Genomic DNA, 27,687 nt, shown 5'->3' on the forward strand with positions numbered 1-27,687 from the left:
CTGGTACTTATTGTAACTAGTTCTAACAGGTCATTTACAGTGTTTTAATAAAGTGGAACCACTTTCTAAACATCCATCACTATGCTGCCAAAAACTTTTCTGCCGTAGGGCTATGCCAGTATAATACCACCCCCCCCCCCCCCCGACCAATGCAGTCTTAATTCCATATTTTGTGTCACTACTTTGTCAAATTCACGTAACAAACAATGCTGGATGTCAAAATTACAGAGATCTAAAAGTAATTTACATGGAGATAAGCTATCAGAAGACACTGTGTCAAATAAACCCCAAAATGGATTATCATCACGTATTGAACACTTGAAATATTAAACAGTGTACAGAAAGAATGCTCAAATATTTTGCAAATTAAGTATTATAAGCACTGCAGATTATGTTTTTTCATGTCCTATATTGGAAGCTCCATCTCTGTTAGAAATTATAACAAAATAATACTTCTTACTTCACAAAGCACATATTTATAAATTTCATCCACAATACAGCAGTCAAAATGAGGTCAAAGTAATGATGCACTCTCAGAAATCATGTAAATATTAACAGTTTTTATTTCATAAAACGTACAAAGTGGCACAGAGGAAAAAAAACAACAATGTAGCCAATTTCTGGCTAACAGTTTTTATTTCATAAAACGTACAAAGTGGCACAGAGGAAAAAAACCAACAATGTAGCCAATTTCTGGCTTCAAATCATAAGTACTGAAAACAAAACACACACACACACACACACACACACACACACACACACACACACACCTAGCTTTTGAGTCGTAAGGCAAGAGCTGATTCACAATGTACAAAGATTCACTGTAATAACTTTGTTTGTTTACCTAGACAAACATTTATAGATGGCTTTCTATTACAGTACACCTCACAGAACTGTGGAACACATTGTACTCAAATAGAATAACTGTTTCTTTTTCTGACTTAAGATATCTTGCAACATCGAACGAAAACATAAACGCACATAAAATAAGCAGAATCAGAAATGAGGAAAGAACACAAGGGGTGGGTGTGCATAGTTTAATGCATGTAATGTGATTCACAACCATTAAGTATTTAAAGACGAAATTATGATTAGAACTAAGAGGTATCATGGATCCTAAGTATTTGTATATTTTTCCTCCAAAATCAATGCTCACTGAATAAGGAACCCCCAAAAATGATTTAAAACACATGGTGTGTTCCACTCAGCATAGAAGTTAATGAGTAAAAGTCAACAGAAGTGTCTTCTTAAACAGATATGATCACGTACACAGTGACATCATTGACTCCACACACCCCGATGATAAAAGGCTGCTGTGCATCCAAATTACACACGCCACACAATCAAGAAACACTGATAATCACATTGTCAGTTCCTGCAACAATGAAGAATACCAAATAATAATTTTCAAAAGAATATTTGTTAGTTGTATTACCAAACTTTGTCTACGTTCTTTAAATCTGAACATATGAACTTATTCAATAGCTATTACAGTGATATAGCATCACACATATTACATAAATAAGACACTCACCATAATGGCATTGACAATATCATTGCGATTATTTTTCAATGCTTTTATGGCTTTTCCTCTGCTGACATTTGCTTGAGACATAACAAGTTCAACATCTTTCTCTTCAACACCTGAGTCATCAATTTCTTCCTCCTCACTCTCTTCTTGAATTGGCGCAACAATCTGAAAAATATAAAACAAAAATTAGCCTATATAACAGTCCTAAAAAGTTATTCACCAATTTTCATAATTATATTCCTAGTAACTACTTCATTCTAAATTTTAAAAAAAGGACACACCATGAAGGAACCACAAAAATGAAATGGAAAACTTAGTCAATCAAATGATTACCATTTCAGAAAAAGTTGGATGATTTATTCAAGAGAAAGAGCTTCGCCACTGACCAAGTAAATAATGCACTGGTCCACATCTGACCCTTAAGCAAGCAGTTGTTTGGCTTGCACTGATTGAAAGATTTGTTGGATGTCCTCATGAGGGATATCATGCCAAATTGTCCAACTGCCATGTTAGATTGTCGAAATCCCAAGGTGACTGGAGAGCCATACCAATAAAGCTCCAAACATTCTCAATTGGGGAGAGATCTGGCATCCTTTCCAGTCAACATAGAGTTTGCAACCATGATGACAATCATCAGAAACTCTTGCTTCCTGTAGGCTGGTATTATCTTGCTGAAATGTAAGCCAAGAATGGCTTGCCACGAAGGGCAACAAAGTAAGGCTTAAAACATCATCAACATACCACTGTGTTTTAAGTGGTCCTGCTATGAAAAGAAGTGGCCGTATGGGTGCAACAGTAAGGTTGGTACCCCACTGCTGACCGGGGCATCTCCAGACAAGCCTTTGCTGGACATCGGGGCTCAATTCAAAGTGGGACTTATCATTGAGAACAATTCTGTACCAGTCAAAGAGATTCCAGTCAAAGAGATTCCAGGCAACACAGCGAGCATGTGGTGAAAGAGAACAGACTATGACTGGCCGGTGGCTGGCCCCTACCACTCAACTTGCTGAAAATGTGATCAAAGTAATTTTAATCTGAGTAGTTTGTTGCCTGCTTAGCCCACGACCATGTAGCGTGTCAAAAGCACTATAAGCACAATTCACAATTACATAAAAAATTGGAGTATTATTAGAAAACATTATATGGATCTGAAGGCTAGTAATTTATTAAGGAATTATTTCAATTTCTGCATTAGACTAGAGAAATACAACACACAAAAAGTGAAATTGTGGCTAAAACTGTTTCTATTTGGATCTAATTTCCTCATCAGGCTCCCCATCTTGATGTTACTTACATATTGCCACAAACCAAAGATAAAGTTCATTTTTATTTATGAAATTCTGGCACAACTGCCTACTTTGGTCATTCTACTTAGCAAACTGAGCTGCCCCATAGCTGCCTAAGAAACCATCCTTACAACTTTTTCTTGAATATGTCCAGCTTTTTTAAACAGATGTGCTACTGCTGTGTTTTTGTGATGTGATGATCATCAGTGTCATGGCCTTTTGCACACGGTACTTTATGTTTTTAAACATTTTAGTTACGACAAACATATAAACCCAAGCGGCATGCATATAAATGTTCACAGCACCTGGGAGACTGTGTAGCAGAAGAGACAACCACACCCACAGCACTGAAAGGGGCAGTAACACTAATACTAAGCATATGATAAATAACACTTCATATCCCAACTAATGAATTTTATGTGGCCCTCTGTTCAAGCAGCACATTTCAATGCCACTTCACCATACACAGAAACAAGCTGTTACATAATAAGGAGTTGAAAGTTCACTTCTGTCAGTCAAATTTATGCAGAAAAAAGTTACAGCTCTTTAGATGAGTGAAACATCAATAATTTCAAATTGTCCAATGAATGTAACAGATTTCCAATCTTTAAAACACTACTGTAATAAATCAACTGGAATCAATCTTTACAGCCCAGGGCATATTCTTACTCCTTTTTAACCCCCCGCCCCCCCACAGCTCACTAATTTGGTACTGATTACAAACTCCTGACACACACACACACACACACACACACACACACACACACACACACACACACACACACACACACACACACTTTCTTTCTGTTCACACTTATCTGTTTTGCAGAATTTGCAAAACAATAACACGTTAAGAAGATGAGTAATAGTTAAGGACTCATGTTTTCTTTAAAAAATCTAAAAAGTTAACTATTGCGTGTGATAACTTCCATAGCAAATAATGACGACATACTGTGTACATTATAGGTTTTTCAAATTATTAAAGGTACTGCACTTACTTTTGCATTTGTGCTTGCTTCTGCAGCAGTAGACACTTCAGCTGTTTTGAATTTCTCTGCTGCTGCCATTTGTGCCTGCTGGCTCAGGTCTTCTATCTGGAATGGTAATATTAAGAATTATTCTTACAATCAACAACATAGTGAACGCATATTCCCGTTACTGTGTGAATTATCTCCAGAACTTCCTACAAAACAATTTCTGATTTTCCTTTCTGTGGATCACTGACAGCTTGTCATCGATCCACTCACTATCAATACTTAGTATTTGTCACTGATTCTTACTTGTTAACTAATTACCACTCTGTTGGAATATTTTCTGTTCATTTTTTCATATGGATTTCAGTCTTCAATACCTTGTCATTATTTAGGACTTACAAAACCTGACACATGAGCTATCACATTTAACCTCTTTACTTTACAAGAAGAAACATTTATTCAAAACAGACTCATCTGAACTATTTTTTAATTGCTCATACAAGTATTAGTATCAGGATTGCCAAAGGTTTCCCCAAGTGGAATTCTCTGATATTTCCTTCATTTCCAGACAAATTTTAGCATTGTTCCCCAACAAATTTTGAGATCTCAAGGGTAAGTTAAGTTGTAAGTTGACAATCTGTTTTGGCAGCTACAGTATAAGTAACAATAGTGCAAACAAGTAAATATTAAAAAAAACTTCCAAGCAGATGGCATTTCCTGACATGAGCAAAAATCTGTAGTAGTAACATCAACATCTTTTGTAATGAATTGATTTTAGATGGAGAAAGTAAGCCAGATGGTATTGTGTTTCATTAAGACCAATGATGTTATTTTATTGCAATAAAACGAAACTATTTTTTGGAAATGCTGACCAGACACAGAAATGAAATGAATGAATAAAGCAAAACACATTTACGGCAAAAATACACATTTCCTTGGGATTTCAAGACAGTTTTAAAATACCTTCACCGATTTCAGAATCTCAGAAACAAGTAGGCCTTGTGAAAGATGTGTAAAAGGTGTGGAAGAATTGTGTAAACCAACACTATAGGTGACTGCCAGTGGGTTATTACCTACTGTGTTATGTCTATTATTTTACAGGTATTGTGCGATTTTTCTTTCAAGAAATATGAGTGCCAGTGCCAGTGACTGACAATTTTCTTCTTCTTCTTCTTCTTCTTCTTCTCCTCCTCCTCCTCCATACTTTCTAACATATAAACTACTTTTGAAGTGTAAAAATGTACTAGAACAAATGAAATGTATATAGAATGCAACACTGTACAATGTACTTGCAATGAGACAGTCGCAATTCTCAAAATCCATCGCTTGTGGCCTCTGGTCTGCTGAGGACCATTGCAGTCCTGGGTACATCGATAAACCAAGAAAATCCACAGCATTACGCCACACACAAACACACCCGCCTGAGAGCAGATCGGTGAGACTAGATCCATTGGACAGAGCCTGCACCTTACAAATACCATCAGAAATGGCCTGCGGTTTTTGCCCGTTGTGGAAATTCAATTGTGTGGCCGGCTATTCACGAGCCACATACAGCATGTGGATGAAGTGAGACCATGATGATCAATCCGTGCAATGGATAAGTTGTTCAATTATTCTGAAAATCAGTAATTATGAGGATAGGTAGCAACTCACCCCAAAGATGATTCCTGAGCTGCAGAGAGCCACATAGAAGAGAAACACACTCTGACAACTAAATTTTCAGCCATAGCTTTTGTCAGGAAACAAGAGCACACACACATTCACACTATCACTCAGACAAAACTCACGCACACATGACTGCTGTCTCTGACCACTGTGTACAGTTTCTGAGGATCAGATCCAAACAAACCAATCCTCATGCCTCCCTGCCTCTCATAGGCAGGTGCTACACTAGTGGCAAGATGTGGTGGCAGCATTGATTGCTAGCTGAAGGGAGTGGTAGGAATGGGAGAAGCAGCTGTTTTTCAAATTTCCTGAATGTGTTTGAAATTCCCTGATATTCCCCAATTTCCAGAACCCGTGGCAATTGAATTACACTATACCATAAAAATTCAAACACAGTTTCAAAATATTTACCTTTGCTTCACCAAAAACAATGTATGTATCAGATGCTGGATTTTTATACACATCTGGTTTGTTTATAATGAACAGTATATTCTTAGATTTTCTTACTGTCACTCTATTGACGCCTTGCACCTGAAACAGAATTATATGAATTAATGAACACCAAACCAACTTTACATATTTTTGTAATTTCATCATATTTAAGAGCCTCCACAAGAAATGTCAACACAATGGCTTTCTTGCAAAATCTGTAACCAATATTCTTTAAGTTAACGATAGTAAATTCAACAACTACTCACAAACTGGTACACTAACAGTAAGACTGCTACAATTACATGAACTAATTAACATGTTCCACACCATACACCTACAGAAACATGTTCACTGGAAAAAAAGTACATGCAGCTCTCTACTTCAACCTTTATGAATAAGAGGCACAGGTCTGTACCAATTCAGTCGAATAGTAGGCACAAAACCTCTAGAATAAAAAACCCCAGCAAGAATATTAACAAGGGAACAGCTCACAGACAGCTTACACATGTATCCAAGGTATCGATAATAGTGTAGTCATGGTATTCATAACGCTATTTAAGAAGAAAAATGTTGATTTATATTTTATCTTTCACACACTATTAGTATTTCACAGTGTGCGAAATTAGGGCACACACTGCTCTAGAATGAAAGTCAATAACAAATACATACAAAAATTTATGGGAATTGATTGATTAACTTCTTATAAACAATTTCGAACATTCTTCACAACTGCCTAGCAAAACTTAGAACCTTGAGTTGCATCAATTTCCCTCCCCACATATCTAATCACAGGACAAATTAGTATTTTGCAATAAATTCAAAATAGATGCTAATTATGCCCCAAAATGTGAAAAAACAGAATTACTTAACAGACACAATTTCATAGTGAATTGTATCCAAATGAACCATTTTATCAGAGAGTTTTATTTTCTGCCTACAAATATCGAAAATGTAACCAATTTTCAGTTACTGCTGTCATACATCATGTGGCAAAACCCAATTTGGAAAGATAATGTGTACAAGAACCCATTTGCAAAATAAAATGTGCATGAATGTAATGTATCAATGTGCTTAAGCTCTTTTGCTGCGACAACTGTGGGTGGTTGGATGGTTTATTTAAAATACACGCCTTGTAATGCAATGTAGTACTCAACCATGGAACTTACCATTTTATAACAAAGAAATGCATATGTTTGTTTGTTAGCTAAGTTCAAAAATTTGTATAATGCACACAGTCTAATGTGGTAAATTAGATGACAGATATTTTGACCTTTAGTTGCTTCAAATACTGCTAGAGGTCTGGACTGAATTACATCATTAACAACACTCCACCATCCTCAACAAGCAACTGCATGGTAACTGTTCCTGAATGCTTTGTATTGTGTGTTGTTCTTTCTTATTTTGAAATGAGTGAAGTGATGAAGCCTGGCCCATCACAGACTCTGAGGGTGACCCTTACAACACCAGAAGAGATCGGTGATACCCGAGTCAGTTCTGCTTTCACAGAACCCAAGTGTAGGCTGCTACCCTGCAAGAGGGAGGCAGGACTTGTTTCCTTGCACTACTACTCCCCTCTGACAGTCAGAATTCTAATTTGTTTACACTCGCAGCCATTTACATCTATACAGTGTGCACATACTGCACTAAAGTGACTGGAAAACAAAATGTTATCTTTCTTGACTGCGCCAATATTCTTTATATGACATTACAATAGAGTTACTATCTGTACCATTGTCAAGCATGGATCGCACAGCAACAAATTCCCACAAAATGTAACATTTCATATTCTGCATATTTTGGAATCCTGAAATTGGGCAGGAAAAGGCAAGTAATGCCCAGAAACATCTTCAATAAGAGACACATTCAGCTCACTCGTAGGAAACCACTACTCTTTTCAATAGAACAATCATTTGCTGAAAGCTTAAATACAGCCAAATATAGAAATCTACCAATCAAAAAGTTCCCAATCAGTACTTCTATAACAAAAACAGTGAATTTCAAAGAACGAAGACTTTGTTGTCTTCCCTCGTGCAAACATGATAGCCTTTTAAATGTGTGCATCTAATCATTAAAAAATAAAAAAAGGAAGTGATTTTTGACCAAAACACAAGCGAATTTTGAAAAAAAAAGAGATTCTAATTTTCTAGTTCACACAAAAAACTAAGGACGACTCATCACCAACAAGACAGATCAGGTGGTGGGACTAATTTAAGACACAGTGTAAGGAAAATCAAAGCTGAGGATGAGATATAAGTTTATCATTCGGTTTGTGAGTGACTATGGGAAAAGAGCAGAGGCCTATTTACACAGTAAAATTTGAACTTAAAGTTATCAGCTATGCAAAGGAACATGGAAAGTGGGAAGCTGGATGTAGATTTCATGTTGATGAAAAAAAAGTTGGTCGGTGGTGAGCAACTGAAGAGGAACTCTTCATAAAATCAGTGTTCATTCCAGGGGCAAAAGTGAAAATATACAGATGTGGAAATAAGACACTCAATTTTGTAGTTCAAAACAGGAAGTGTGGATACGTCGTTACAACTGAAATGCTTCAGTTTGAAGACTGCAAAATAATTTGTATACAAAGTATTTCACCAATAGAATTTAAAGTTTCATACGGGTGGGTTCTTGTGTTTTATGCAACGAAATAATCTGTTTGTCCGGAACTACAATGGGTAAAAACTGCCTCAAACTTATGGAAACAGTGCTGTAACTATCTATTACATGTGTGCACCGCTTCAGTTTGTTCTCTGCCACTAGATGCTATCCAGCCTGCTAATATGACAGCAGTTGTGTGCGCAGTCTGCCGACTGCCCTCCTGCTGGAACTGATGTCTATATTGGGCGGAGCACTAGGCTCTGCTATTTGTATTGCACCTTGTCTTCCACGTGTATGTACTGTTTGAGCAATAAATTACAGTGTTCTCCGATTAGAACACTTTTTAGTGACGAGTATTGTATTCGACTCAATGTGTTCCACTTCAGTCATTGGTCCTTTGAGTTTTAATTTCCATGGAGCCAGTGTTTAAATCTCTTTTCAGGCAACAGCACGCCCTGACAGTTACTATTTCTAGTTTAAAGACTACACTGGCACAACCTGCAGCCCTGCCAACAACATATGCTCCACCATTCCCTGCATACAACGATGCACAGGACGGGGATTCTTACGAAAAACACCTGCGGCAACATTTCCAGGCATTTGGAGTAACAGATGTAAACTTGTCCCAGCCCCTTTTCTTATTGTCTCATGGGCATCAGTAGTTGTCAGCTCAACCCCTCAACACCATACAAGAATCTTCAAGTCTTTCTTTTGATCAGACGTGTGGGTTACTTTCCACCTACCATAGTAAATGTAGTCACATTATTGCGGCTAGTGGAGTTTTACTGCTGCCAAAAGCAACCAAAACAGCCATACAGGGCATGGGCAGCAGAACTAAGTGGACTTAGCCACTGTTGTCATTTTGTGACAAAATGTCTTTAAAGAATCGTGCGCAGCCAAATGGTTCATGATGCAATCAAACGTTTTCTCCCGATGGAGGAGTTCAAAAGTGAGCTCTACAGTGTGAAAAATCCGAAGTTTACAAAGTATTTAACATAGTTCAGTCGTCTGAAGTTTCATGAGCTGCAGTTTGTCCAATAGAAGCCTGGTCCAAAGTTTCAGGATCAGTTCTTCTCATTCCTCCCAGCCTTCAGTCAGTTCCCAGGGAATGTAGACACTACTGCAGCAGTCCAGCAGACGTCCCAGTATCATATACATATAGTCTGGACCATGAACTATGGCAGTTCACACAGGCTGACAAACGGATGGTGACTGCATTGTTCCTGGTTCAAAAGCAACAGTTGTGGTATGCACATACACATCCATTGCTTCGCTTACCACCCCTATCAGCCACAACAACCCGCAACAAATGGAATAAAAATTCACTAAATAACTCACTATGATCATGTGTAATGCTAGCATGAGCAAAATATTCACAGCATAGAACTCAGAGCACTATTGAACACTCATCGGCTGTCAGACTATGTGACACAGGTATGCAGAATGAACCTAAACTTGACCGCCATAATATAATTATTGTTTGCAACAACAACCAGTGTGTCACAACAACAACACCTTTGAGCTCCACTGCCTTCATGCCCATACTGCTTTGTTTAAGTTGAATGGACCGTGTGTCCCAAGCACTGGGCAAATAGGTGTCATAAGAAAGGACACACGGCTCCTGTATGCAGCTCCTTTCCCAACACGAGTGAGGCTGAAACTAACATGGATGCAAAGAAAGCATCAGTAGTGATGGTGTCTAAAGCAAGTTATACACAGAAGTGCATGTGTTTAACAAACACTGAGAACGCAGGTGGACATGGGTGCAGCAGCAACATTGGTAAATTCTCAGACTTATGTGAATTTGGGTGGTTCTTGTCTGACTCCAGGGACATGGGGGCATTATAGCAAACAACTGATTCCCATTCTATGACAGTTTTCTGCACTTGTGACATACAAGGCTATAGTTCGTTCATTAATATTCCGTGTTGTGGACAATGCTTACAATAGAAATCTATTTTGTTTGTACGCTTTTAAACTGTTTGGATTCTCCATTGATGATTAAGTGCATTTGGATTCTGATCAAGTTCCATATCAACAGTTAGTTGCTCTCTGTGCCTCTATTTTATCCAGGACTGGTTTGTGCAACAGAATTTCAGGCTCATATTACAATGAAACAATCTGCCTGTCACTGTTTTTCCCAAGCCTGCCCTGTATCGGAAACTTGACACAATGAAGTAAAAGCGGAATTAGATCACCTTCAATTGCTTATTGTTATTCGACTATTTCTTCCAGTTATTGTCAGCACCACCAGTGATAGCAAACATCCTACAGGTTAATTAAGCCCCTGTGGTGATTTTAAAAAAACTCAGTTATTACGCAATCCAATGCTGATATCTATCCTCTGCTGTGTCCTCATGAGCTGTTAGCAAAAATCATCTTCATCATCATCCATTTTTTATTGGGGGGGGGGGGGGGGGGGCATTATTTTTCAACTACTGACTTGATGGAGACTTATTTACAGCTGCTGCACAACAAGGAATCTAAATGACTTCTAGTTATTGTTACCCCATGTTGGCTTTATCAATACTAGTGCCTACCTTTTACTGTGACAAATGCACCAGCTATTTTTCAACACTTTTTAGAGCAATTAATTGCATCAGTTACAGGCTGCATCAAGTATTTAGATGACAGTGTCTAGTGACTACGAGAACTATTTGCAGAACCTTCATGCTCTATTTTCTGTTCTACAGTCTGCAGGGTTAAAGTGCATTTTGGTCAGGAAACAACATCTGGTGACCTGTCAGCAAATACAATTTGGGATTACAAGCTCTTTCCTTAATACAAATGCAGGTATATACAATTGCATCGTTCATAAATAAAAAATCGAAGATGTCAAAATAGGCAAAAATGTGCAATTATATAAGCTCAAGAGGCAGTTGTAAATATCATACATCAAGAAATGCATATGGTATGTCAGGTGCAATTACTTTCCACTCAAACAGGCAGAAACCAAATGTACCAGTGACACAGCTGCAGGTAACATATGCCATGGTCAAGAGAGGGTACCTTGAGCTGGCAGAACGCCAGGTGGCAGAGTCGTCATCGTCATAAGGAAATTTAATATAAATTATAAATCCAGTTTACTAAAAATGACAAAAGCAAAGCTCTAGGCCATAAAATTTCTTAAGATAAGACAGAAAATATTACACATGTGAAAATCACAGCATATTAAAAACCAACACATATCTTTATTTTCATAATGAAGAATCTTTAATTGTTTTCGATGTCACAAAGCTGATGACTGCACTGACATGAATGAGATCCTTGTAGACTACCACTGCTAGGATAACCATGTTCCACGTATCATGTTCTTAACTCACTCCCAGTCTGGTGTAAAACTTGTGACAAGATTACACTTAATCTTATAACATCTCCCCCCCCCCCCTTCCAATATAAAACTTATTAACAGCTGCTCTACACTGTGTAAGAGCAGCTTCACAAATTTGTTCATAGCACTGAAACCTATCACTATGTTATGCTTCTTAAACTCTTTAGACACTGTGCCAACAGACATATCTAACTTCTTCGTTTTTTTACTCCAGTCCCTTCGTAGTCTGACAGTTTTTTTTTTCACACCCTTTTCCTAATATTACTTTCTCTAAATACACTTGCAATCCTTATCTGTACAATGGTGGTCATATTCCTGTCAGTGGCCTCTAGTCAAGCGCAATCTTTTTAAAGATGTGAAACGCCTTACAAACGCTTTCTTCTGTGACAGGGGATAATTAGAATTTGCATCAATAATGACATCTGTTGGTGTCAGTTTACAAAAGACCTCATATTCTAAACACTGGCAATTCCTATTTATCAGTAAATCCAAATAGTTCAGTAAACCTTCAATTTCAAGCTAAATTTATGATGTAAAGGGTAAAAAGTTTCTTGTAGTTTCAGTGTCTCATCCTTACTATCATTAAAAATGAAATATATTGTCAACAGCTCTCCCACCCTCTCAGAAGGTAAGTTTAATTATTAACAAATGTGACATAGTATAGAGCAGCCAGTTAATAAATTTTGCAATGGAGGGGGAAGGGGGGGGGGGTGTCTAAGATAAAGTGTGGAGCTTGTGACAAGTTTTACATCAGACAGGTTGGGAGTGAGTTCAGTATGCGATATAAGGAACATGGTTATCCTAGCTGTGATAGTCCACTAGGAGCTCATTTAGTCAGTGGAGTCATCAGCTTTGTGACACCAAAAACAACACACAGATTCTTCATTCATGAAAATAAAGGTGTTTATTTGGATATCTTGGAAGACCGAGAAATTTTCGTACACAGACTGCGCTTCCATGACCTTTACTTACTGAGCAGATCACTGGAACAAGAGACTGGTTTTTTCTCATTTTTGATAATGTCTTCAATTGCCACTGGAAGTAAAAATGGTGTGCCCTTTGCGACCACTGTTTATAACACCAAATGTTTGGTGATGTTTGCCGCGCTTATGAGTTTTTTAATATGATGTAATTTTCACATATGTAATGTTTGCTGCCATATCTTACACGATTTTATGCATTTGAGCTTTGCTTTTATCATTGTTAGTAATCTGGATATACAATTTATACTAATTTCCTTATGATACTGATGGCTCCACCACCTGGCATTCTGCTCGCCCAAGGTGTGCTCTATTGACCATGGCATATGTTACCTGCAGTTGTGGCACTGGTACATTTGGTTTCTGTCTGTGTGAGTGGAAAGTTATTGCATCTGATATACCATATGCATTTGCTTCTTGAGCTTATAAAGGGTGATTCATGAAGGTACACAAATATTTTAACACATTATTCTACAAGAGTAACTAAAGAAAACAAGTTCATATAAATATAGGTCCACAAATGTTTAGTTACGGAGTTACAGCTAATAAAAGATTTTGACTGAAATTTAACAACTTTGCAAATACGAAGCCATCACAAAACTGTACGAGGTTAAAGTAAAGCACAATTTCAATTTTTTTGTTGTTATTGCTCTGGTGAATCTAATAAAACCTGTTCCAGACGTGTATTTGCAGTAGTTTTCCAGGACATCCAGAGAAGCAAAGGTTATTAAACAAGTAAATTTCTTTATTTTCCATTAAGAATATAGAAACATTTACGTCATTGTTGGCAACTGTTAGTGATTTGTTTCAGTCAGTTTCTAAGCTTGAAAAGAGTTAATTTTCTGTATTGTTCAGTGAAAGAACATAACAACAGTGTATTTAAGTGAAACCACATGGTAACTTTAGTAGCGTGTAGATTATTTATGAAATAGGAATGCCTCTCAAATTTACAACAGAGGAATACATTTCTGAACATTTGTTGGGAATGTATTGTGAAATTGTATGTGCACTGTACAGCTTCCTTAACATTGAGCTTTGTTGTTGTTGTTTTTTTTTTTCAGTTTAACATGAATTCATGTGTGGTATGGTATTGATGAAAGATTATCTGATACATTCATACAGTTTCAGTTAACATTACTACCATCATTTTTCCAAAATTAAATTCTCTATAGCTTCTGCTGAAAACTTTGTGCAACTGTCGGGAATTAAAAAAACAAACTGGGTCAAGTAGTTAAAAACTTAAAAATGTTACAAAATTACTTCTTTGCTTCTCTGGATGTTCTAGAAAACTACTGCAGATACATGTCTGGGACATGTTTTATTAGATTTACCAGATCAATAACAACAAAACAGATGGAAATCATGCTTTACTTTAACCTTTTACAGTTTTGTGATGGCTTCATGTTAACAAAATTGCTAAATTTCAGGCAAAACCTTTTATTAGCCATAACTAAACAATTGCAGACTTATGTTTATACGGACTTTTTTCTTTAGTTTTACTTGCAGAATAACATATTCAAATATTTGCATATATGCAAATCACCCTGTATAATTGCATATGGTATATAAATTTTTGCATATTTTGACATCTTTGATTTTTTATTATTTTTGTACATTTGTGAACCTTGCATTTGTATTAAGGGAAGGATTTGTAAGCCAAAATTTTAATTACTGACAGCTCACCAGACGATGGGCTGGGCCCAACCAAAACGGATCTTTAGAGTAATTTTTATTATATGCCATGCATTATTATGTTCCTTTCTGCAGGTCCCAGGCTTGTGAGACAGCATTCAAGTTGATGAAATATAAACTGTAGTCAGCTCCATGTTTGGTCACATTTCATCGGCCGGGCCAGCAGCTTGCGTTAGGGACTCCCAGGTCTTGGTTTGGCCTTGGCGCTTTCTTGCTCATGAGTATGTGAACAGATCTGAATGGCCTATTGCATATGCCTCTGACCATTAAATTCACTTCAACAGTGTTATTCTTAGATAGAGAAAGATACTTTGGCAATCATGTATGCTCTGAAAATATTTCATGATTTCTTTACAGGCCCAATTTGCACCTAAATCAGACCACAAACCACTGGTGTGTCTTTTTAACCCTTTGGCGTCCTTGCCAGATAAAGCTACACACTGTTTACAGTGCTGGGCTTTTTTCCTGTCATGATACAATTATGAGATACATTTTTGACCTACAGTGCAACATACTGCAGGCTTACGCAGAGTACTTGCACACCACAGCTGGCACTAAACATCAAGTAAACTGCTGCCAGTTTGTCATTCACTCATTTTCACCAGTGGCAAGCAATTGCGCAAACACCAATCAAGAATCTCCATTTCCACCAATGACAAGAAATAATACATACATCAACGAAGGACATCTAACACCCCTCCTCCTTATCCTCAATACCTTATCAGTTAATGGTAACAACCTCTTCTGCCAGTATATAAGAGCCAAAACTTTTCTCATTCAGCTGTTAGCAAAACACCCTGAGGAATGCCATTTGCAAAGGTGACCAGAATGTTGGAAAATTTCACACACTGACAATGCAGTCACATACCCAGAAGAAATTTATTGACAATACTGACACTTGTCTCAAAACGCATATCACCCAGGAAACCAATCAGAGAGAGAGAGAGAGAGAGAGAGAGAGAGAGAGAGAGAGAGAGAGAGAGAGAGAGAGAGAGAGTGTGTGTGTGTGTGTGTGTGTGTGTGTGTGTGTGTGTGTGTGGCCTCAAAGCAATCAACAGCAAGGCATGCAATGAAAATAGTTGTCACAGAGTGAGGTGGAAACCTACAAAATGACACTCATGCACTCACTCCACCCCACTCACTTTGACCTACACAGTCACACTACATCACACGCCTTACAACAACAGTGAATCATCTGCTCCAACACTGAATACAGTGGCAACCAAATCATGAGGACACGATCCGTGAAGACAACAAAGCAGAGCAACAGATGGTGTCACCTGTTTAGACCCTTTCAAAAATACAGCTACATAGTCAGGTTCCTCATTTAAAATGTCAGAAAATATTTTATTAAAAACAGAAGCAGGAGTGCAATAATCCCTCCTGCCACTGCATCAGACCTAAAGTGATTCTGAGCCTCTGCAGTAACCAAGGTGGTAGTTGGTTAAAGACCCAGATTTGAGCCCATATATGCCCCCACACCAAAGGGTTCCAACACACTTTGCACAGATCCCAAATGGTCTTGTTGCCTGCATATGATTGGTAAAGAGGCCAGATGAGCAACGGTATGCTGTGCTGGGGAATTGGACGTAGCGAGGGACTGACATGCCTGATGCACCATGAGAAGCTGCAATCAGATGGTAAGTAGTGGTTCATTAGCCTAGGCACAAACAATTGCTGCGAAAGCATGATCTCCTTACGGTGTACAGCGTCGATGATTTTCAAGTACAAAGGCCTTGTTGACCTGTACACTGTGCACCCATAGTCCAGCCGCAATCAAAAGAAAGCCCTATACACAAAATGGAGCAGATGTACCCTCCCTGCTCCCCAAGACCTCTGGCTAAGACACTACAAAATGTTCAACACCTTCTGGGCCCTCAAACTGAGTGAAACATTAACTTTGATGAGAAGGACTGAACAAACATTGACAGATAGCCACAGATGCCCAATTGGTGGACCTGCCCTAGAATACTGTGGTGCCTAGTAGTATCTTACATCTTACTAATATAAAAAATAGACCTACATAATGCTGTGAGATTGCTGAATAGCCACCTCTAGCAGGTTCAGGATGTTGATGCTGGCCGAAAATCTCCTGACTCCACAGTGAAAGCAACTTAGGAGCTGCCTAGTCTCAAACATCCAGACCAGATGACAGTTAACCATTCGCTCCAAGGTCTTTTCTACACAGCTCATTAAAGGCGACACTCTGGGAAATACTGGGAGATGTCTGTCTCTCATGGTTTGAGAAGTGGGATCAAAATTGCCTCCCTCCATGAGTAGGAAAAATTGCCTGTCGACCACATCGAATTAAAACATCATAAGAGAACTTCCTTTGACACTGGTGGCGAGTTCTGCTGCATGCTGTATCTGACTGGGTTGTGACCGGGCATAGTATCACGAGCCACAGACGAGCCGAATACAGCTCCCACATGGAGAACGGACAGTTTTAGGACTCTGAATTGTTAGACCTGAGGTCGAATTCAGCCTCTCCATGGTGGCACGGTAATGACAGAACAATGGATCCTGCCTGGCAGTGGCAGTAGTCAGTGCCAAATGCTCAGCCATTGTATGTGCATCGTCTCCAGGTGTTTTTTGAAGACACCCCTGATTCAATGACGACTACCTTTACTGAAAACCATACTGATGGTTTCACTACCGTAGTAGAACAAATGGAATGGTTGATAAGAGTCCACTAACACTTGCCAAAAGCTTTTCTTGCTTTCCTTGATGACACATCTAGCTTTTGCCCTTGTTAGCTGAAAGGCTGTGAGGTTTTGCACCACCAGGTGGCTCTTAAACTGTCACAGACTCAAATGACCGAATGACACTCATTAGTCCACCAAGAGACTGGTGGCCTCTTAGGACAATAATGCGACTGGGATGGAGAGGTCAGCAGTGTGGTGGACTACTCATGAGATGTGGTCCACCCACTCCTGAATGGTGTCATGGCACTCAAACACAGCCAGTTGGCTGAACAGCATCCAGTTGGCTCTTCTCCTCCACCGTGGCTGCATCCTTTCAGAGAGAACTCCATATAGAAGGTGAATATGGAGCGGTAAGTGGTCAATGGAACCAACGTCATCTGTGACTTCCCATCGAACAGATCTGCAAGGGCTCGAGAGCAGAGAGAGAGGGTGATGGCTGAGCATGACCCAGTAATAGCACAGAAATTAGTGGGAGGTGCCTGCCTCGAGAATGCACGGCTTGTGAGATGTCATGAGATTTTCCAATACCCAACCCCAATGGCAAGTAGAGGTCAAACCTCACAATATGTGACAGGCATTGAAGTCTCCCCGTATGAGAAATGGTCACGGGATTGTTCTATTCGACATGTTAGTGCCTTAGAGTCAATTGCATCATGTGGAGGTAAATATAGTGAACAAACTGTGATCCTGTGACATACATGAACTACAAGTTTAATTGCTTGCAGGTCAACAGGTAGAGGGAGAGCAGAGGAGTGGTGCACGTTACTGACAAAGAAGGCGACCCCTCCCTTCACCCTTCCCCAGTCAAGTCATCCTTGCAGTACTGTATACAGTCCTGTAGGACAGGGACATCAAATGCTTTAAAATATGTTTCCTGCAAATACAAATACAGGGGGTGTTCCTACACTAGCTGTTTCAGTTCCTACACATGCCCGGAACTCATTAACATACCACTGAAGTATGGGAACCACCTAACACAGGAGTATCACTTTCATTCTGACTTTCTGCCACGGAGGGGAGCCTGCATTGGGTGGAGGCCAGTCTTTTGTACAGAAGAATCTTGAGACTTCAGAGAAAATGACATCAAGATTGTTGGGCTGTTTATCTTCTGACTATATCAGTGATGGATGCTTTGCCTTTAATTTTTTGCCCTGGGAAGAGTTCTCTTCTCCCCAATCCTATTCAACACTTCCTCATTAGTTATGTGATCTACCCATCTAATCATCAGCATTCTTCTGTAGCACCACATTTCGAAAGCTTCTATTCCCTTCTTGTCCAAACAAATTATCATCCATGTTTCACTTCCATACATGGCTACACTCCATACAAATACTTTCAGAAATGACTTCCTGACACTTAAATCTACACTCGATGTTAACAAATTTCTCTTCTTCAGAAACTCTTTTCCCTGCCATTGCCAGTCTACATTTCGTATCGTCTCTACTTCGACCATCATCAGTTATTTTGCTCCCCAAATAGCAAAACTCCTTTACTACTCATTTCCTAATCACCCGAGTTAATTCGACCACATTCCATTATCCTTGTTTTGCTTTTGTTGATGTTCATCTTATATCCTCCTTTCAAGACACTGTCCATTCCATTCAACTGCTCTTCCAAGTACTTTGCTGTCCGACAGAATTACGATGTAATCGGCGAACCTCAAAGTTTTTATTTCTTCTCCATGGATTTTAATACCTACTCCAAATTTTTCTTTTGTTTCCTTTACTGCTTGCTCAATATACAGACTGAATAACATCAGGAAGAGACTACAATCCTGTCTCACTCCCTTCCCAACCACTGCTTCCCTTTCATGTCCATCGACTCTTATAACTGCCATCTGGTTTCTGTACAAATTGTAAATAGCTTTTCGCTTCCTGTATTTTACCCCTGCCACCTTCAGAATTTGAAAGAGAGTACTCCAGTCAACATTGTCAAAAGCTTTCTCTAAGTCTACAAATGCTAGAAATGTAGGTTTGGCCTTCCTTAATCTAGCTTCCAAGGTAAGTCGTAGGGTCAGTATTGCCTCATGTGTTCCAATATTTCTACGGAATCCAAACTGATCTTCCCCGAGGTCAGCTTCTGCCAGTTTTTCCATTCCTCTGTAAATAATTCGCGTTAGTATTTTGCAGCTGTGACTTATTAAACTGATAGTTCGGTAATTTTCACATCTGTCAACACCTGCTTTCTTTGGGATTTTAATTATTATATTCTTCTTGAAGTCTGAGGGTATTTTGCCTGTTTCATACATCTTGCTCACCTGATGGTAGAGTTTTGTCAGGACTGGCTCTCCCAAGCCATCAGTAGTTCCAATGGAATGTTGTCTACTCCCGGGGCGTTGTTTCGCCTCAGGTCTTTCAGTGCTCTGTCAAACTCTTCACGCAGTATCGTATCTCCCATTTCATCTTCATCTACATCCTCTTCGATTTCAATAATATTGTCCTCAAGTACATCGCCCTTGTATTGACCCTCTATATACTCCTTCGACCTTTCTGCTTTCCCTTCTTTGCTTAGGGCTCTTCATGTTCATACAAGTGGTTCTCTTATCTCCGAAGGTCTCTTTAATATTCCTGTAGGCAGTATCTATCTTACCCCTAGTGAGATTTACATTTGTCCTCTAGCCATCCCTGCTTAGCCATTTTGCACTTCCTGTCTATCTCATTTTTGAGACGTTTGCATTCCTGTTTGCTTGCTTCATTTACTGCATTTTTATATTTTCTCGTTTCATCAATTAAAGGATTTCTACTAGCCCTCGTCTTTCTACCTACTTGATCCTCTGCTGCCTTCACTACTTCATCCCTCAAAGCTACCCATTCTTCTTCTACTGTATTTCTTTCCCTAATTCCTGTCAATTGTTCCCTTATGCTCTCCCTGAAACTCTGTACAACCTCTGGTTCTTTCAGTTTATCCAGGTCCCATCTCATTAAATACCCAACCACCTATATGAAGAAAATGAATCTGAAACTACTGTGGACCCCGGTTCTGTGCGCTCCTCAATTAACCCCATTAATTTCGCCTTAAACTTCCCTTCCACAACCCTAAAAACACATTCAGAACACCCACTCCCCGGAACAACAGCCCCCCACACCCAGACACCAACCACAGACTTATCCCTCCCATGCTTCCTTTTCCCAAACTGCGACTCATCCGCCTCCACAACAACCCCATGCCCCCTCCCCCCCCCAACTTACCCCTGTACTTAATAAACTCTGAACACACTTCACGGCAAAAAGAAAACCAATCAAGCACACTCCTCTCACTCACACCAGTCTCATGCACATAAAAACTGTGTGGGGATCTATTACAAAAATAATAAGTCACCAGTACAATCTCGCGCATGCTCAACCTAGACCTAGAACCAGGAACCACGCCTTATGGAACGCCAAATGTCATCCTTTCGACAGTGCCACATGTAACCATCCCTGGTCCGAGATGCCGGAACTTTAGCCTACTTCATTTCTTCGCCACTAATAAAGCACTTCACGATCTCGGCAATTAAGCCAAACAGCTGCAAAAACTTTTTTAATTCTAAAGCGGTGTTTCCCAATATTTCCCTTAAGACATGCGCTGTTAATTTTATTCGTCACATCCATTCCTGAACAAAAACAACAACCGATTAATTTACTAGAATTACCACATGATCTACAGTGAACAATGCTACATTAACCTTCACACAAAACCACTAAATCCTTAACTCGCTGAAACGAATCCCACTACAAACACAGCCAACACTAACAATTCTGCATAATGAGAAAGACCAAACTGAGCCCATTACACCACACAAACGAAAGCCCTGAACATACCACCAGAGGGCACAACAAACCACAACACGACGAAATCTACAAACACGTCACATACACAAATCAAACTCCAAGCCGTCATGTCTTCACACACCACAACACCCTTACGTCACGGGTCAAAGCCGACACGTGGGATCAGACACTTCTGTTGACCCTCCGAAAGTTCTTAGGGCAGGTGCAGGTGTCGAAATAGATGCAGCAGCACGAATGCATTGACAAATGCAAGTACAAGTGCTGGCACTAGCAATCTCCATTTGTGTAGCTGCATCTACTTTCTGCACTGGAGGTGAAAGAAATGCAGCAAAGGAAGTAGCAAACAATGGGAGCAGTGTGGCTTTATACATCTTTTTGGTCTTATTGTATGAGATGTGAGCCGTAGTATCTTATGTTCAAGAAATACGCTGCAGACTTGACTACAGACAGGGTGAGCCTTAGAGCAGATGTGAACAAATGACTCTTGTGGGCAGCCTTACAACACTTGTCGTAAGTGACTTTTCCACGACAACCTTACAGCATTACGTCCAAAGAATTGGCATTTGAAACAGTGCAACGTGTTGAGAACACAGGCTGCACATTGAGGCAAAGAAAACCTGCTTTAATCTGCTCTGGAAGTTTCATATTGCTGAAAGATTAAACAAGATGGATTTGACAAGACCACCATCCACCCTTTTCGTGATATTCTGCACGTTAAATATACCTCCTTGGGCCACTCAACTTTCAGTTTTTTGGGAATATCCACCAGATCCCTGAATGTCATACAACTTTTGCTGTAATTCAGTGTAGTATGGAGCTCAGTTTCAATGCCATACTCTCCTAGGAATTTCAATTCCTGCAGGTTTCAACCATTATGTAACCGCTTGACTGATTTTAATGTTCCTGCAATGCCCTCTAAATCCTTTTGAATGTATAAAGGCCACACTTTCCCGAAAGTTCCTTCTCACCTTTTAGCTATCAAAAATACATTCTGTCGAGCAGAATGCATTCTGTTACTAAATACTAAACTACTTTCAAAACCTCCTGAATCTAGAGGGCTTGTTACATGTGGCCTCTTGAGCAATTGGGTGTTGTATATACCAGCAGTCCACCCTTTCTGCTGCGCCGAGGACAGAATTTTGAGGTTGTCATCCAGTCCCAGGGGCAGCTAGAGAAATAAAAGTCCACCTAGACAGAGCCACACACGCCGAGGTAAACCTATTACAACTGAGGTGTTGCAGGTTTGCCAGAGGTTGCCTGCTAATGACTGTTACACCTCAACACCCGTGCATCTCATTGGTTCGCAGCAGACCTTGGGATCGAAGGTTTTTTTTTTACTAAGGATTTTAGCATCCTCGCAATCCAGGCAGTCAAGCCAAGATCCCCAGTCCCTGTGACACACAGTGTTCCACCACCTCACTGCTTGGTGGTCTCTGAAGCATGCTCAGTGCTTATAGTGCTAGGGCTGGCATCGCTTAGCAGTCCGTTGCTCAAGGAACCCCGGGGTCGCCAAGTCTGTACCCAGCAAATGAATGGTGAGTCCTTTGCGGCTTTATGTAATAGAAATAAACACATTTAAAAGAAAAATAATATTCAATGAAAAATCCAGTAGAAATCCATATTGTGTATCGAGTTTAAAAATATGAAATTGTGTTCATAACACAGATTTATATGTATCAGTTTATTACTGAACAATAATCCATACAAAATTTATTTCACGGACATTCGGCCACCAAACTGTGGAACACAACAGCCTTCTGCCTCATCTGTACACACTGCATTGAACATTAAGTACCCATCTGCTTTTCCTCTTGAATTTAATGTAAAGTTCTGCCTTGTTAGGTTAGTTCTAAAAGCTTAGAAACAATACTCACTTGCTTAAGCCCAAGTTTGGACATTATTTTCCGAGCCTTCTTCTCTCCACGACTTTGTTTTGCTTTGCTGACCAAGTCAATTGGCAATCCTGTTCCAGGAGAGAAAACTGTTGATCCTCCACTTGGACCAGCCTCTTCAAGCTCAGGGACTGATGTCTCTGAATCTGACTCGGTACCAGAACCTCCTGCTGAGTCATCACCTTGCATTTTTCCTTTTGAAGTTGATGGTTTCTCTAATTCAGTCAATTCAGGCATTTATGCTCTCAAATCAGCCTGAAACAATGTGTGAGAACCTTATAAATCTGAGGAGATATGTTGTTGAGTCAGTGTGTTATATGCTAAATGACACTGTAATTTTCCAAGAACAATCTATCCAATGCTATCAAATATATTGCATAAAGTAAATAAAATTAGTAAAATACACATGTTGGTAATAATTTTAACAAAATATATTAATGGAGAGAGATTTCAGACATCAGAGACTGTATCAGTGTTCTTATTCAAAGTGAATCAAGATAAACCCATCTACATACAGAAGAAGAACCCCCCCCCCCCCCACACACACACACACACACACACACACACACACACACACACACACACACAGACACCACACACACACACGGAGGGAGGGAATGTTCACATGACATCATCGTCTGAAACAGTGCTAATTTAAGATATGTTTTGTTCACCACAAAGTTTCTCATGTCATATTCCTAATTCCAGTGGTTACTAGCAGTGATTAATTTTCCCTCTAATTTTTAGCTTCTGCACTGTATTAGGCTTCGAAAAAACACAGTTCTTTCATTCACACGCCATGTTCTATAAATCCCTCCATGAAGGAGAGCCTCCAGGGACATGGAACATGGACATTAACATGCACACACACATACTCTACACTTTTTCTGTAATATATAATAACAACAAAATATAATTACTTCTAATCTGCACAGACTGATAATTATGGGAATTACACTGTGTGTGTGTGTGTGTGTGTGTGTGTGTGTGTGTGTGTGTGTGTGTGTGTGTGTGTAAGGGTTGTTCCTCCTTGTAAAGACACTATCTTTCATTTAATAGGCCCTTGTCACACCAAGCATTTATGCAAATTTATACAAAACACATTTAACTGTCTGTATTCAACAAGGGAATATATACATTTTTATTATCAGGACATTTTTGTTATTAACACTTTCCAAAGTGTTAAAAAAAATATATTGGGTCACAGTGGTAATGACACTTTCAGTGGAAATATAAATATGAAATATGTAATGCATTATTATTATTTTTTTAACTATCATTGCACTTTCATTGGCTATGCCAACTGACAATGAAGCTATCATCTTCCAATCTAACTTAGGCCTCTGACTGCACTACCCATCAGTCTGGCATAATAATAATAATAATAATAATAATAATAATAATAAGAAGAAGAAGAAGAAGAAGAAGAAGAAGGAACAAGCAAAATATATGAAAATTAAATGTAACATGCAGAACACTAAATAACACGTTTCAACTACTATACAAATACTAAATAACTGAGTGCCACATTTCATATTTGTAACCATGCGACATTTGTAACCACTTTTCAGCATTTAAGATGAGATGTGCGCACTCTTCATTGAAATGTGTGACTACCACAATAAGACAGGCTCACCAGCTACAATCTACAATCACTATTATTCATCTCTCTTCACAGAATTTTACAGGTTTGATTTCCAAGGTGCATTTTTAGAAAATAATGGTTTGCAACAAGACATCAATATCTTAAAACATTTTCACATGTGACACTTTACATCTTAGCAGAACTCTTTGCAATTTATCAGATCTGTTCACTGTGAAATTTTACAGATCTGTGTAGATATATGCTCTTAAGCCATGAATGATATTTTGTGTCTGTAAAATGAATTAATAAATCATCAAAAAGATATTAGCAACTGATGCTAATATATTTAAACACGTGAAGTTCAATACTACAAATCATGTCTTTCATTCGTTAACTGGAAACTGACATAGGCACTGTGCATCTGCAGTCCAAATCATTGCAGACTCTGATACAAACTATTCTGCAGACTCTTTTCTCAAAGGCCTTTTCAAGAATATCAGCCAATAATCAAATCTTTCTGCTCATTTCTAAGTTACCTTCATAAAACCAGTAAAACTACTGTGGTGCCACCCAAAGCGCAAGATCCCAAAGCAAGGTTGGTAACTCACGATGCAACCACAAATAAGGACAGCCACTGCCAGCTGCAGCGAGCAATGTCGGTATAGTCCCTAAAAGAGTCTCAATAAGCCGCTGCTTCCACTCACTCAAAATCAAGCACATTATTGCTCAGCCCAATCCACGATCATCAATGAAGATGATGGCATCGTCTTCCAAATAGGCTAGCAGTGTGAACATTGAATTATTCAGAACTCTACATAAAAGTTATTGTCAGATATACATCATGTGAAGAGATTTGTACCTTTTCAGTATCAAGTGATATGTTAATATTCAGTGACTGTTAAAAATACTCATTACATCCCTGTGAAACTGCATTGTACAAAGTTAAGTAATTCATCCTGTCTATGTTGTAATAAACTGAACTAATATTTTATATGTAATAGTATCCACCTGATATCTTCCCAGAGTACAGTAAAAGAACCCACCACTGTACCTACAAGTTATTTTTGTCTGGTACAAGTACTTCAATGCTGCCAGATCTGTTCACTGTGAAACATATGCAGATCTGTAGAGATGTCTTTACTAGTGACAAAGAAAGGTAGGGTATTTGTCAAGACTAGCAATAAACACATAAGAAATGTGATGTTAAATTCTAATTTTTACAGAAGTCATGAAACTCATTACTGGATTTTTCAAATCCAACTTGTGAGCAGGCACTCTATAAGAGAAGGATGAAAACCAGATCTCACATCCTTATTCTTAATAAGCACATAACAGATACGGAGCATTGACAAGGAAGCATTATTCCTCAAAATGATGCTGAAGTCGAGCTGGTAAGTTAACTTGACATCGAACTACTATTTGCAACAGTCATGCATAATTGCTTGTAAGATGATTACTCCCCTCAGAATCTATTTTTTAATGACAGAAAGGTGAAAAACACGTACTTCTCTAAAAGAGAAACACATAAATATGGCTGAAAGCAATATCTAAAGAAATAAACATTAAACTTTTAGTTTTATAGGAGAGGTAAGGTTCTATTGGTGGCGTAATAGTAAATGCCAAACAACAAAACCAAATGCTGAGGGTTTGATGCCCTGTTAATAGAGGCATTTTCCCCTTGCATTTGATATGGGGGGCCAATGGAAGCATCTGATTCCACCCCGTGTGCTTTGACCCCGGACGTAAAGGTGTGAGACGACATTACGGAGCAGTGTTCATGAGCTGGTTGTATTTGTAGATGCCATCTTTTGTGTATCAATATATTTTAATTTATGTGGGGATATCTGACTTGAATTTTTGAGGTGGTGTGGTGGTCAGGGTTTTACGTCCCGTCGACAACGAGGTCATTAGAGACGGAGCACAAGCTCGGGTTAGGAAAGGAAATTAGCTGTGCCCTTTCAAAGGAACCATCCCGGCATTTGCCTGAAACGATTTAGGGAAATCACGAAAAACCTAAATCAGGATGGTTGGAGACGGGATTGAACTGTCGTCCTACCGAATGAGAGTCCAGTGTGCTAACCACTGCGTCACCTCGCTCGGTTGAGGTGGTGTGGTTTTGGTTCTGTTTTTCGTAGTTGTAGGTGTTGGTTTCTTCATATCAATAGTTATGGTTGACTTATATACATCAAGGGAAATGATCGATTACAATTTTCGTATAGTTTTAGAAGTACGTATTGGTGTTTTGGTATCGTCAGCTGCAGTTGACCTATATAGGAAAAGGGAAGTGTGTTTCTCATAGATTTTGTAGTTTTTTTGTTTGTCGTTTTGTGTGTTTTGGGTTCGTGGTGCGTTTTTTTTTCCCCCCCTGTTATATTTAGCTTGCCCCCTCCCTAAGACCCTCAATTTCCCCCAGTTGTCCCGTCACTTTGATAGTATTTTTGGAGGGAGATGTTATTTTCTTATTTATATGTATTTTCATGTTTTTTGCCATGTGTATGTAGTGACATCATAGGCAACATATTGGAGACTCTTAAAATAGCCATTTCTGCCATACTGATGATGTCATGGATCAAAGCAGACAGGTGGAACCAGACACTTCCGTAGTCCTGATATGGCTTCCATCAATGCCAGTTCTTTACGAATGTGGAAATACGTCAATTTTACCATTATGTGTTTTACATTTTAAAATGTATGTCCTAATCTAACTGGATCAATTAGTTGGTTCAAATGGCTACTTTACTGGGGTCACTTCACTGCTGTTAACAGTATCATGTTTAATTGCTAACTAAAGTCACTACATTAATATCTCCCATCTTATGACTTCCATTCTGGAGTAATTTTTGTAACACTGTCTCAAAAATTTGCTTCTATACCTGGAATACGTTAATCAAAGTTGAACAGGAACTGAATTAGCATCCTGATTACTTTTTCCATGTGTTGCAGCACTAAATGTAAGAAGAATGCCCCTGTTACCCCTGCCACCCTTATTGTATCCAGACTTAGCTGCTGCAATTTAAAAATGGTGTATACATTAAGGAAAAACTCCTTAGTAGAGATGACAGTACACAAAAAGTCTCTTATATAACAAAATCTGATAATATATTTGAACAGCACATCTGCCACAGACAAATTATTATACGTTATTTTGATCACATAACAATGAATGGTCCAATGAGAAAAAATATCCATTCCAGGCTGATCAATAGTGAGTGCTAAAATCTTTAAAAATGACTATGACAACTCTCACAA

At 38.9% G+C, this 27,687-nt stretch overlaps 1 protein-coding gene across 3 annotated transcripts in view; it reads right to left on the reverse strand.

Annotated features, from left to right (window-relative positions):
* Positions 1-540: 540 nt before the first annotated feature.
* Positions 541-27,687, reverse strand: part of LOC126298571 (nascent polypeptide-associated complex subunit alpha-like) — a 29,501-nt gene continuing 2,354 nt past the window's right edge. For all 3 annotated transcript variants that reach the window (XM_049989938.1, XM_049989940.1, XM_049989939.1), the window contains exons 2-6: positions 22,836-23,108; positions 5,868-5,987; positions 3,816-3,911; positions 1,535-1,696; positions 541-1,375 (exon numbers count right to left, since the gene is read on the reverse strand). In XM_049989938.1, the coding sequence (XP_049845895.1) occupies positions 1,361-1,375; positions 1,535-1,696; positions 3,816-3,911; positions 5,868-5,987; positions 22,836-23,090 (648 nt within the window). In that variant the 5' untranslated portion in view covers positions 23,091-23,108 and the 3' untranslated portion in view covers positions 541-1,360. The remainder of the gene's footprint in view (positions 1,376-1,534; positions 1,697-3,815; positions 3,912-5,867; positions 5,988-22,835; positions 23,109-27,687) is intronic.

Source organism: Schistocerca gregaria, chromosome X (genome assembly GCF_023897955.1).
Source record: "Schistocerca gregaria isolate iqSchGreg1 chromosome X, iqSchGreg1.2, whole genome shotgun sequence".
Taxonomy (NCBI): domain Eukaryota; kingdom Metazoa; phylum Arthropoda; class Insecta; order Orthoptera; family Acrididae; genus Schistocerca; species Schistocerca gregaria.